Source organism: Capra hircus, chromosome 1, assembly GCF_001704415.2.
Source record: "Capra hircus breed San Clemente chromosome 1, ASM170441v1, whole genome shotgun sequence".
NCBI lineage: Eukaryota > Metazoa > Chordata > Mammalia > Artiodactyla > Bovidae > Capra > Capra hircus.
The window spans coordinates 130,493,602-130,507,619 of NC_030808.1; the positions used below are offsets into that span (position 1 = coordinate 130,493,602).

Below are 14,018 nucleotides of genomic sequence, written 5' to 3' on the forward strand. Positions count from 1 at the left end.
ACTCATGTCCATCGAGTCGATGATGCCATCCAGCCATTTCATCCTCTGTTGTCCCCTTCTCCCCTCTTCAATCTTTCCCAGCATCAGGATCTTTTCAAATGAGTCAGTTCTTCGAATCAGGTGGCCAAAGTATTGGAGTTTCAGCTCCAATCAATAAAGACTGAGCTTTTCCAGCTATCATACCCTCCTGCGTATTAAAAAATTCCCACCTGCTTCCAAAAGGAGGAAAAATTAGAAGAAAATGCCTAAGCAAACTCAAAATTTCGTAGATATTTGGTTTTTCTTTTACTTTTCTGTATTCTAGTAAACTTTTAGCCTGATTAGAACTCCATCAGATTCACATTCAATTTTTGCAGACCTATCACATAGTATTTTTTAAACTACTTTTATCTTTACTTTTTAAAAAATCATGGATTTCATTCTTTGGTGATTCTAGAGGTTTGAAGCATCCTCCCTCCCAAAATTCACCAAAGGCCTTCTTTTCTGCAGTCTCTAGCAACTTCCAAAGTCTATAAACTGGCACTTGAGTCTGGCCAGATCCCATCTGCATAGAATATAACATACGTATGACAGCCAAAATTCCTAGAATATAATCTGTTTCAATCTCATAAACGCAATCATGAAAATACTTAAATATGTAATCGTTAACTTAACCTACTTGGATAAGAGGCAGCCTGACCTCTTAGTAAATGATTAAGACTGAAAATAAGTAGCAAATAAGTCAGTACTCACAGAAAGTCTGAAAATAAAATACTAAAATGTAAGGTAGTGCACACAAAATACTTTTCTAATTACGTGTTTGGAAACCTGACAGTCGTGTCCGACTCTGTGCGACCCCATAGATGGCAGCCCACCAGGCTCCCCTGTCCCTGGGATTCTCCAGGCAAGAACACTGGAGTGGGTTGCCATTTCCTTCTCCAGTGCATGAAAGTGAAAAGTGAAAGGGAAGTTGCTCAGTCCTGTCTGACTCTTCGCGACCCCATGGACTGCAGCCCACCAGGCTCCTCCATCCATGGGACTTTCCAGGCAAGAGTACTGGAGTGGGGTGCCATTGCCTGACAGTGGACAGGTCAACCTCTCTGGTTTTCAGTTTTCCCAATAAGAAAGTGACTAGGACAAACTAAAGACTGTCTGCAAGCTTCTTTCACACCAAGACTCCATAATTTTACTCACACAAAGAGGACTTTTTTCACAACAGAAAGATCGAGGACAGTTTAAAAGAAATATGAAGAAAAAGCCTCTACTTTTTCTGTAGTGAGTTTCTAATATTATAAAATATTATTACAGCTCTTGCATATAGTATAAAAATGTTTTAAGTATGCTTAGGTGGTCTGAAGAACTGGAAGCAATTTAATATGCACACTGCAATGTTTATCTTTTTAAAGTACGGTACAAATCACAAACAGCTATTTGAGTCTCAGTTCAGTTCAGTTGCTCAGTCGTGTCCGACTCTGTGACCCCATGGACTGCAGCACACCAGGCTTCCCTATCTATCACCAACTCCTAGAGCTTACTCAAACTCATGTGCATTGAGTCTGTGATGCCACCCAACCATCTCATCCTCTGTTGTCTCCTTCTCCTCCCACCTTCAATCTTTCCCAGCATCAGGGTCTTTTCTAGTGAGTCAGTTCTTTGCATCAGGTGGCCAAAGTACTGGAGTTTCAGCTTCAGCATCAGTCCTTCCAATGAATATTCAGGACTGATTTCCTTAGGATGAACTGGTTGGATCTCTATGCAGTCCAAGGGACTCTCAAGAGTCTTCTCCAACACCACAGTTCAAAAGCATCAATTCTTCAGCACTCAGCTTTCTTTATATATTTGAGTCTAGATGATTTTTAAGACTCCTTCTCACTATTAAATTGTATTCATTTACTCTTCAATGTAGACAAAAATGTCTGAAGACTGAGGGCCAAGAAGAGATCTCTCTATATAGAATACATGAATCATGTAAGGATTTATGGTTCCAAACAGGAGAATCTGGAAGTCCAAGGGAGCAAGAACCTTCTCATTGGAGTGACAAAGGTTGTGAGGAGTTTTACAGAGACTGAGATATCCTCTGGGTTGGCAAAGGTTTATTTAGATGCCTTCTAAAATGTTAACATAGCCCAGGAAATCCACTAGGGTGCACTGAAATGCCTACTTCTCAATCCTGACATAACAGAGTGAGGCTACTCAGACATGGATGTGATATTGTCCTTGACCATAATAATAGTTTGAATTATTCTTCAAAACTGCAGTCATGTAATGACTTAGAAATCCAAGGTACCATCTTTCATGGTACACCTCAGAGGTGACACAGTCCAGATAGGCTACCTGCCTCCTTATTCAAAAAAGAAGGGGGAAAAAAAAGGCTTTATTTGTTTCAGAGTTTTAGAGGCAGTAAATACCCTTGCCCCGGAGCTATCCATGGTGCTTGACCCATACTCAGTCTGTCTCTTCCAGCAACTGGTGCGTTAACTTTTTGATCATAGTACCACTCAGGATCTGCCTGACCATCATCCACACTGAGGTCTGTGACTATTATGCCAATATCATGGGCCACTTGTAATTTCAATCTATTCCACTTTGCCTGTGTCCAGATGTTACTTTGTCCTACTGAAATTTCTCACCTAGCTCTGTCTCCCAGGTCTGCTATACCATCTGCTACAACAAAGTCCTTTCTGTAGATACAGTACACTTTGGGGAAGATCACTGGTATATTCTGGGAAAAAGATTATAGTTCTTCAGAGCGAAGTCTCCCACATGGTACCTTACATGACTTTTAAAACCTTGTGTTATAATTTGTTACCATTCTAAAATTATTTTAAATGAGTTTTAAATTTTGTGATATGTTTTTCTGACTGACTGGAATGAATAAAGAATAGGAACTGTTAACTCAAGATTTATGTGTGGGTTTCAGGGAATTAATGAGCCTCTTGAAATTATGTGATTCTTTAGGCAGATGCATGTTTTTCTGGGGAAGATGGTGTTGAGCCTCTTAAACTGAAAAGGCTAAGATCAACAGATCAATGTACTGATGATTCCCAATAATAATCATCTCCCCAGGTTTAAGCATTAGACTCCTATGTATGCTCAATCACTCAATCATGTCCAACTCTTCATGACCCCATGAGCTGTAGCCTGACAAGCTCATCTGTCCACGAGATTTTCCCAGAAAGAATACTGGACTTTGTTGCCACGTTCTTCTCCAGGGAATCTTTTCAACCCAGGGATCAAACCCGTGTCTCCTGCATCGCCTGCACTGGCAGGCAGATTCTTTACCAACGTGCCACCTGGAAAGCCCATTAGACCTTTATATCTGCAGTTTAATAAATAATGGGTTAGCCAAAAAGCTCATTCAGATTTTCCATTCCTGAGTGAACTTTTTGGTCAGCCTAGTATATCCAATCCATTCTTTCTTCCAGTTCCTGGCAAAAAGCTCCTGAAACTCTTGAAAATTTTCCTGCATTATATGAGTATCTTTACTTATTCATAAGGAATACTTTTCAAGAGCTTATGCTAACCAATGATCAGGCTGGGGCCCTAGATAGCCTCAAGTTGGGACTGGTTACCACAAATACCAAGTGATTAGAGGGCTGGAACTTTCAGTCCCAGCCACCAACCTCTGGAAAATGGAAGAGAGGGAGGCTGGAGATTAAAGCTCTATATACATTCCTGAATAAAATGTGATGAGTTTCCAGGTAGGTGAATGGATCCACAGGCCAGGAAGATTTTGCACCCCAGTTCCACAGGGACAGAAGTTTCTGAACTTGAGACCTTTCTAGATCTTGACCTATGTACCTCTTCACCTGGCTATTCATCTATCCTTTATAATAAACTGGTAAACATAAGTAAATGTTTTGCTGAGTTTTGTGAACCATTCTGACAAATAACTGAATCCAAGAAGGGAGTAGTACAATCCCTTGATTTATATCTGGTCAGTCAGAGGACAGGAGAACAATGTGGACTTGGAACTGCTGTCTGAAGCAGGGACAGTCTTGCAGGACTTAACCTGTGGAATCTGATACTATTTCCAAGTAAACAGTATCAGAATTGGGCTAAACTGTAGGGCACCCAGCTGATATCCACAGAGGACTGGAGAAAACTGCTTGGTGCTGTGGAAAACGCTCCAGAATATCCAACTGCCTATTGGACGCCTCTAAATGAATTTCCAGAAAACACTTCATGCAGCATGTCCAAAATAAAACTCATTTTTCTTCCTTATTCCTCTAACACAGGCTTCCCTGGTGGCTCAGCTGGTAATGAATCTGCCTACAATGCAGGAGACCCTGGTTCGATTTCCTGGGTTGGGAGGATCCGCTGGAAAAGGGATAGGCTACTCACTCCAGTATTCTTGGGCTTCCCTGGTGACTCAGCTGGCAAAGAATTTGCCTGCAATGTGGGAGACCTGGTTTGATCTCTGGGTTGGGAAGATTCCCTGGAGAAGGGAACAATCTACTCCAGTATTCTGGCCTGGAGAATTCCATGGACTGTATAGTCTATGGGGTCACAAAGAGTCGGACCAGACTGAGAGAGTTTCACTTTCCTCTAACATGTTCTGCTTCTAATCCTCACCATCTCGGTAGAGGATACCACCTAGATATAAAGCTAAAAATCTTGCCAGTCATACTTGATCATGATTATGACTCTTTCCTTTTCTTCATTCCCCTTATTCAATCAGTCATGTCTTACAACTTATTGAGAGCTTAATAAATTCTTCCTGAAACAAAAGAATCGTGTATTCTGTAATCATTTTGCACGTGGTAAAGACTTCCAAATGTTAATAGATTCTACAGACTGGAATCTGAACTTTTCATTTTTAATAGAAAGCACAACTCTGTCTCATCATTCCCCTCCTGCAATAACTTTATGACTATACCAGAGAATGCAGATAATTCTTTATTCTTCTGAGTTTATGAAATGAGATCAAAACAGTTTTCTTTTACCGAAGTGACAAGTGGGAGCTGTTTCTGCAAAACAGCTCTTATTTGGAATACTTTTCATTCCTATCTAAACAGTCCTAAGGATCACAGCACTATTGCTCAGTGAGGGTAGCTGTTCTCCAATCTCCAGAAAATAACAGAAATTCTCCTTTGTCAATAATTCCATACCTTTACTTAGAAGCCAACACGATACACAGCACTGCAAAACAACTGTCAAAATCAAAAAACTAAAAATCAAAGTAACTGAAATTCCTGGCTCTTGGCACTACTTTAAAAATTCTTGATGAGAATGGGAGGAAATAAGAGTAGATCTCCAAGTGAAACTGGAAGACCCTTCCTAATTCTTGGTAAAGCATAAATGACTTCTTGACCATTTGATGTCTGAATTCAGGTGGCAATCTTTCCTTAAAAAGATAGCAAGATGTCCAGAAACATGCAATGAGCATCTTCTGTTCGTCACACATTCCCATTAAAGATTAGGAAGTTTATACTGATTTTCTTTTAGCACCAACTCCTAACATACCTTGTGTTCACTGGTGTTTTGTAAACAAAGAGAAAACTTTAAAATGCACTTGTGAGATTTTACTTTGCATTTACTACTAAAAACCAAGAGAGACCAAATTCATACTTATAGGATGTGAGTGAAGTCGCTCAGTCGTGTCCGACTCTTTGCGACCCCATGGACTGCAGCCTAATCAGGTTCCTCCGTCCATGGGATTTTCCAGGTAAGAATACTGGAGTGGGTTGCCATTTCCTTCTCCAGGAGATCTTCCCGACCCAGGGATTGAATCCAAGTCTCCCACATCATAGGCAGACGCTTTACCGTCTGAGCCACCAGCGAAGATCTTCACAGAAAAGAACAACTTTTTAAAACTCTTGTCAGTTGTCCATGTAAGAAAGTAAATCACTATGCACTTTAAGACCAACAAATGTTTATAATCGTCAAGAACAGAACAAAATCAAGGAATATCCAGACTTGGAATATCCTACACCGTTCAAATAGCTGCTTGTCAAATAGGCATAATGGCACTGGAAAAAGAATGTAAGGAAGGCCTTAGCTGTCTCTGCAGCCTGCAGTATGATTCAAAGGTATTTTATCATTTTATCTCTCAAACCACTACAAAGTGACCAAAGTGTAATCATCCTCTTGACAGGGTCTTTCAAAAAGCATAAATTTTCATTTTAAGTCCAGTTATCAATTTAAAAAAAAACGGATCATGCTTTTGATGTTATATCTAAGAATTTGTTACCAAACCCAAGGTTCTGGAAATTTTCTCTTTATTCTAGAAGTTTTATATTTTACAATTAAATCTATGATCCATTTTTAATTAAATTCTGGTGTGAAATTGAGATAAAAGTTCATTTTCTAAACTATGTTTAAGAGGATGAAAAGACAAGCTACACACTGGGAGAAAATATTTTTGAAGTACCTATCTGACCAAGGACTCATATCTAGAATATAAAAAGAACTTTCAAAACCTTACAGTCAAAAACCAAACAGTCCAATTAGAAAGTGGGCAAAAGGACATGAAAAAATACTTCACTAAAATATTTTATTCATATTTCAATAAAATATGAATGGCAAGTAATGAAAACATTTTGACATTACTGTTACGGAAATGTATATTAAGACCATGATGAGATATCACTATACGTCTATCAGAACAGCTAAAATAAAAGCTAATGATAAAGAAACCATATCTTTCCTATATTACTGGTGGGAATGTAAAATAGTACAGTCACTCTGGAAAAGTTTGTCAGTTTCTTTAAGAACTAAACATACATTGATCACAGAACCTAAAATTGCACTACTGGGCATTTATCTCAGAGATACAAAAAGTTATGTCCACAGAAAAGCCTGTACCTGTTTGTTCATAGCAGGCTTTAACAGCCAAAAACTACAAACAACTGAAATTTCTAATAGGAAAACAGTTAAGCAAACTATCTTTCAGACATCCATATTATAACTCCATATCATGGGATGCTGCTGCTGCTGCTGTTGCTAAGTCGCTTCAGTCATGTCTGACTCTGTGCGACCCCATAGACGGCAGCCCACCAGGCTCCCCCGTCCCTGGGATTCTCCAGGCAAGAATACTGGAGTGGGTTGCCATTTCCTTCTCCAATGCATGAGAGTGAAAAGTGAAAGTGAAGTCGCTCAGCAGTGTCCGACTCTTTGCGACCCTGTGGACTGCAGCCTACCAAGCTCCTCCATCATGGGATTTTCCAGGCAAGAGTCCTGGAGTAGGGTGCCATTGCCTTCTCTGTATCATGGGATACTACTCAGCAATTAAAAGGAAGAAGCTATTGACACATCTACAACAGCTTAGATGGATCTCCAGGGCATTACCCTGAATGACAAAAGCCAATCTCAAAAGGTCAAAATCACAAAATCACGAATCTCAAAATGACAAAATCATAGAAATGGAGAAGAGATTAATAATTGTTGCCCAGGGTTAGAGATGCCAGGTGTGACTGTAAAAAAGTAGCATGAGGGAGATCTTGACTGTGTTGTTACACAAATATACACATGTGATATGATAGGTACATACATATTTATACCAATAAGTTATGTGGTTTTGATATTATACAACAGTTAAATAAAACATGACCAAAAGGGGGAACTGGGCATAGTATACATAACAATTTCTTTGTACTACCTTCACAACTTCCTGTGAATCCATAGCTATCTCAAAATAAAAACTTAAAAAAAAATGCAATCAATGTAAAATCACCCCAAAGTTTGGGAAAATGTATAAATGTGTTGAAAACAGTGATGTTGTAATGCTAAATGCAAACCAAAGACGGATAGGGTGATCATGGCTATGACCAAGAAAGACACCTGGAGATTTCCTCCAATTCCTCCAAATACACAGCTCAATCAAATATTTATTGAGAATCTAGCATACAAAAAACACAGTGTTATAAAGACTGAAAGTGTGTTAGTGGCTCAGTTGTGTCCAACTCTCCCACCACATTGACTGTAGCCCGCCAGGTTCCTCTGTCCAGGTTCTCCAGGCAAGAATACTGGAGAGCCATGCCCTCCTCCAGGGTATCTTCCCTACCCAGGGATCGAACCTGGGTGTCCGGCACTGCCGTCAGATTCTTCACCGTCTGAGACACCAGGGAAGCTCTATAAAGAGTAGCTAGATTAAAAAGAAGGAAAGGTCCAGCATTTACCTCTGAATTACTTTACTCTCTAAGAAGAGAAAACAGAATAATTACTAAAAGCCTCAGGGCCTCTGCAACACAAGTTTCCTTTGCCTGGAATCAGTTCAGTTCAGTTGCTTAGTCATGTCCGACTTTTTACAACCCTGTGGACTGCAGCACACCAGGCCTCCCTGTCCATCACCAACTCCTGGAGCTTACTCAAACTCATGTCCACCGAGTGGGTGATGCCATCCAACCATCTCATCCTCTGTCACCCTCTTCTCTTCCTGCCTTCACTCTTTCTGAGCATCAGGGTCTTTTCTAATGGGTCAGTTATTTGCATCACGTGGCCAAAGTACTGGAGTTTCAGCTTCAGCATCAGTCCTTCCAATGAATATTCAGGACTCATTTCCTTTAGGGTCGACTGGTTTGATCTCCTTGTTGTCCAAGGGACTCTCAAGAGTTTCTCCAACACCACAGTTCAAAAGCATCAATTCTTCGGCACTCAGCTTTCTTTATAGTCCAACTCGCACACCCATACATGACTACTGGAAAAACCATAGCTTTGACTAGATGACCTTTGTTGGCAAAGTAATGTCTGTGCTTTTTAATATGCTGTCTCGGTTGGTCATAGCTTTTCTTCCAAGAAAAAAGTGTCTTTTAATTTCATGGCTGCAGTCACCATCTGCAGTGATTTTGGAGCCCAAGAAAATAAAATTTGTCACCGTTTCCACTGTTTCCCCATCTATTTGTCATGAAGTGGTGGGACCAGATGCCATGATCTTAGTTTTTTGAATGTTGAGTTTTAAGCCAACTTTTTCACTCTCCTCTTTCACTTTCATCAAGACACTCTAGCTCTTCTGTGCTTTCTGCCATAAAATGAAACTCACTCAGTTGTGTCTGACATTTTATGACTCCATGGACTATACAGCCTATGGTATTCTCCAGGCCAGAATACTGGAGTGGGTACTCTTTCCCTTCTCCAGGGGATCTTCCCAACCCAGGGATCGAACCCAGGTCTCCAGCATTGCAGGTGGATTTTTTACCAGCTGAGCCACAAAGGAAGCCCAAGGATACTGGAGTGGGTAGCCTATCCCTTCTCCAGCAGATCTTCCCAACCCACCGGGAATTGAACCGGGGTCTCCTGCATTGCAGGCAGATTCTTTACCAACTGAGCTATCAGGGAGATGATGTCATCTACGTATCTGAGGTTATTGATATTTCTCCTGGCAATCTTGATTCCAGCTTGATTTCAATCTTGATTTCAGCTGGATTCCAGCTTGCCTGGAATGCTCTTGTTTTTCTAGTTAGTTCTTACTTGTCCTTGAACTATTAGCTCATTGTCACTTCTTCAGGGAAACCTTTCCTAGCTCACTGACCTCTATATTTGAACACATTCCTCTATTACATGCTGGTACAGCATCCTACATTTTTCATTCGTAACACTAATCATCGTTCACAAAGACCTCTGTGACATTTTAATCTGTGACATCTCTTTCCCCCACTAGACTAATCTCCAAGAAGGCAGAGACAATCTGTGCAGTTCACCGCTGTATTCTCAAACCCAATGCCATGCTTGGCAAATGACAGAAGCTCAAAATATGTTACATATGAAGCTAGAATTCATGTGTGCAAATGAGCAGGCAGACAAGGGCTACTGGGGTTTGTAAGAATCCGAGATCACTCTAACTTGAGAAAGCCAGTTTATATAGGATAAGAGGTTCGTGCAGAGGGTAAAGAATCTTACATCCAAAGCTGAATAGGAATGCATTCTTTCATCAACAGGAATCCAGTGAAGAATTGAAACAAGGAAACCGTGTGTCCTGTGTGCTGTATAGGAAAATTAGTGTGGAGAACTGGACTACTAGGGGCAGTAAAAACTATTAGAGGCAGTAAAATAAACTGCAAGGAACTGTGGTGATGCAGGCATAAAATGATAAGGTCCTGAAAAAGCAGACGGTCATAGGAACAGACAGATGTGAGAAACACTGAGAATGAAGAGCCAAAAGAACTTAAGGACTGATTAGTTCCAGGGGCATGAAAGAGCTAAGAGTCAAAGATGATTCAAGTGGTTTAATGGTGGGTGATCCATGAAAGACAGTACCATTAACAGAAAAGGGAAGTCAGGACCAAGTTCTCTTAGAAGAAGGAATGTGCTTTGTTGGAAGTGATGGCTAACACCCACACAACTGAAGACATGAGACCAGATGGAGAACAGTCAAGGCTTACCATGCAGATGTGTGACTCGACTACAGTTAACGTTTTAGAATGTATGAAATCTCTCAGAGAGGTTGTGGTTAGTCGCTCAGTTATGTCTGACTCTTTGTGACCCCAGGCTCCTCTGTCTATGGAATTCTCCAGGCAAGAATATTGCAGTGGGTTGCCATTCCCTCCTCCAGGGGATCTTTCCAACCCAGGGATTGAACCCGGGTCTCACGCATTGCAGGTAGATTTCTTTACCATTTGAGCCACCAGAGAGAAGATATAAAGGGCCTTGAATGGAAATTCTCTAAACCATTTGATCTGCCCCTGGTGTGAATTATGTTTTTCAAGCTATGGAGTCATTCACACAGATGTGTATAACGGACTTTTGGACTCAGAGGGAGAGGGTGGGATGTTTTGGGAGAATGGCATTCTAACATGTATACTATCATGTAAGAATTGAATCGCCAGTCTATGTCTGACGCAGGATACAGCATGCTTGGGGCTGGTGCATGGGGATGACCCACAGAGATGTAATGGGGAGGGAGGTGGGAGGCGGGTTGATGTTTGGGAACGCCTGTAAGAATTAAAGATTTTAAAATTTAAAAAAAAAAAAGTGAAAACAAGCTATGGAGTCATTCAGACCAGTGAGTTCCCTGAGGGTATGCTGAGCTCAATCGTGCATACGTTAAAGCATACGTTAAAGCATACGTTAAAGAGTGTTGTACACAGCTGGTACAAAATAAGTAGCCTATTAAAGGGGTCAATTATTTTCAAGATAATTTTTGATTATTAATTCCTGTTCCATCTGCATTTTGTATTTCAAAAAGTGGTGCCCTGGGTAGAACTTTGAAAGATCCAGGCTTCAGTTGAAATTATTATAATCAATAAGGCTTGACAGTTTAAATCATTTATCCAAAGCTCTGATTTCCCAAGGCTCCAGAACTGATGAACTGAAAGACCAGACACTGAGACTCTGAAAACCTTAAAAAAAAAAAAAAAACAGGTGGTTGGAGGTGGAGGGGAAGAAAGGCCCAATGAGACTGGGGCTAAAGCAAATCCCCACTAGAAGTACAGAACACTCTTCAAGAAGTTTTTGCACAAAGTTTAATAGGAAATATTACTAAGGGAGTGAAAACAAAAAAAAAAATCAACTGTACCCTATACGAGTTGACAATGAACAAAAATAAAGACGCTTCAAGCGAAGTTAAGGATAAACGAGAATAATTAAAGGGAATTGAGAAAAGCGACTTAAAAACAACAGCATAATGATGGAAAAGTCATTGGCCTGTTCTCCCATAAAATGTTCCTAGGTGTCAGTCAGAGGTGTGGTAACTGAATCTAAATTCAATGCTTAGGTGAATATTATTTCCCCAGTCACAGTTTAAAAATTTTAAAAAAGGATTACTAAAATAGATCAGGCTCCCCTCCCTCCAAAAAGATTATCAAGGTGGAATATACCACAATTCTGCAACTGCAACAATGCTCTAAACGCGAATTGTTGCAAATGTGCTAAGTGCTAACTGCTAAGATAGGTGAGTGTGTTTGTGGGAGAAGTCACGGAAGAGAAAAGAAACCAGTTGAAGCCACAGACTCACCGAACCTGACAAGTCACCTACAATCGAGCCACCCTCTCAACATCGGACTGACTTCCACGACAAGTCTAAAAGATGGTCAACCAGTCTTTGCCGGCTGGTTTCCAACTACAACAAATGGGCCTCTGGTAAACTGACTTTTCTCAGTTGCACAGCTTTCATTTGTTGCAAAACCCTTCTAAGGTACCTTTTAGTAACTTTCACCCCTGGTCCTGGTTCTCTCAAGAGCAACACAGTAAACGGTGAAAGTCGCGTCCTGGCTTTATTTTTAAACTTCAACAAGCAAACTAGGTTTGCTTTCTGGCATGTCAATACATTCCTTTTTTTTTTTTTTTTTTTTAACGTTTGACTCCCCTTGAAGGAAAGAGGAATGCCAAGCACAGTTCCTTCAGACTCGCAGGGCTGAGACCTCCACAGCAGAGCGGAGAAAGGGAGCTTAAATAACTACACACACTAGGAGACGTTGCAACTGATATGAAATACCCGTTGCCAAGAAGCAAGCAGCTCCAGCCCGTGACCGGGTGCTGGGAAGCGATAGAAGCCACACAGATCTGGCGTGGTAGCCCCAAGTCTGTGGGGGCCAAGGACCCTCTATCTCTTTTTGCCACAGCGGCCGGGGGGAGGGGTGGCTAAGTGGGCACTCATCCCCAGCTCAGCGGCAAGCCCGGCGCCTCACGGAGCAGAGTGCTCGGCCCCGGGGAACCGGCATCGCTAAGAGGAGGGCTCGGTGAAACTGGCAAAGCCCAAGCCGCGCCGCTGGGCCAGCTGCCCGTATGCCCAACCAGCCCGCCCGCCGGACGCCGTCCTGAGAACCGGCACCGGTGAGCGCTCCGGCAGTTGGAGACGTCTCGGGCTCGGCTGGGATCCAGTCTATCCCGCCCGCCACCACCCTCTCTCACTCCCCGGCCCAGAGCTGAGCCAGAGGCCACCCCAAGGGGTGGTGCCCAAGAAGGCAGACGGCGGTGGTGGTGAATGGAGCGGGCTGGGCCCGAGCTCCCGCGCAGGCAAGCGAGCGGCTGCGGCGGGTCACTCACCGAGAGGACGCTCATGCGGATTGGGGTCTCCAACAGGCACGCCATCTTGAGCCTTCCCACCCGGCTGCAGCCGGCGCCGGCGCGGGGGCCGGCACTTTCGACAGCCGACTACTGGGCCAACCACAGGTACCTCTCCAGAAAGTCAGGCAGGTAGACGAGAACAGACCACCCTCTAGACACTGCTGAACTATGGCCAAAGCCCGCAGAGGGACGAGCAATGGGAAACCGCGCCAGGGGCCTCCTTACGAATCGTCCTCTCAGAAACGGCAGCTACTCTCAGCCTGGGTTAGAGGTGGGAGCGGGCAGCAGTTCCCGCATGCGCAAAGACGATCTGCCGGCCCCACCTGCGGCTCGCGGAGGGAGGAGCGTCAGGGGCGGAGTCTCGCTACAAGCTTCTTAGACTGATTCGTTACAATTTCTTGAGTTCCCGTTCTTATTATTCCAAAAGACTGGTGTGTGGACTCACCTACATAATTTGAAGTTCGCTTTCGCATTCATTATCTCACTCCTTCTTTGCACCAAACTCCTAGCGTCGTTATTATCTCCGTCTTACAGAAGGAGAAACTGTGATCCCAGAGCCAAGTGTTTTGCCACCAGTAAGAGTGTTTCACGATCCGATGCTGTTTCAGCATTATCCGACTCTTTTATTCTAATGTAAAGAATAGATACTCTAGAGCCAGAACGCCTGAGTTTAATCCTTGCTGTTTCACAGAGCTGCATTACCTGGGCATCTCCTATGCTTCAGTTTCCTCCTGTGTCAAATAAAGGGTTAGAAGGATGGAAAATGTAAAGCTCTTATAACATGCCTGAGACATAGAAAGCGCTGTATATGTGTTAGCGTTTCTCGAGCCGCTGAGTCAAGTAGAAAAAAAATGGGGGCAAGAATCTGATTAATTCACACTACTGCTCTGATCGTTGAAGCTAAATAAAAATATGCTTCTAATTCTAATTTCTGACTGACGAGTTCAGCTCTCTCATTCCTTTGGGTGGTTGTGTATATATGTGAACAAAGCTGCTCTGGATTTGGCTGAACAGGTTTCAACTTCATGCTGTTCGCAACCAGCGAGGTTTTCATAGGATGATTGCAATGAACCTATTATATATTACTCGTCCTCATG

The 14,018-nt window shown here is 42.3% G+C and overlaps 1 protein-coding gene across 9 annotated transcripts in view; it reads right to left on the reverse strand.

Moving 5' to 3' along the window:
- ARMC8 (armadillo repeat containing 8) overlaps positions 1–13,788 on the reverse strand; it is a 106,247-nt gene extending 92,459 nt beyond the window's left edge. For 3 of the 9 annotated variants that reach the window (XR_001918255.1, XM_018049960.1, XM_018049955.1), the window contains exon 1: positions 12,901–13,785. Coding sequence is in view for 6 of the 9 variants with exons in the window: in XM_018049960.1 (XP_017905449.1) it covers positions 12,901–12,945 (45 nt within the window). In the remaining 3 variants the exon portion in view is untranslated. Of the gene's footprint in view, positions 1–12,900 lie in introns of all 9 variants that reach the window. The other 6 variants (XM_018049953.1, XM_018049950.1, XM_018049962.1 and 3 more) reach the window with 5 other exon arrangements.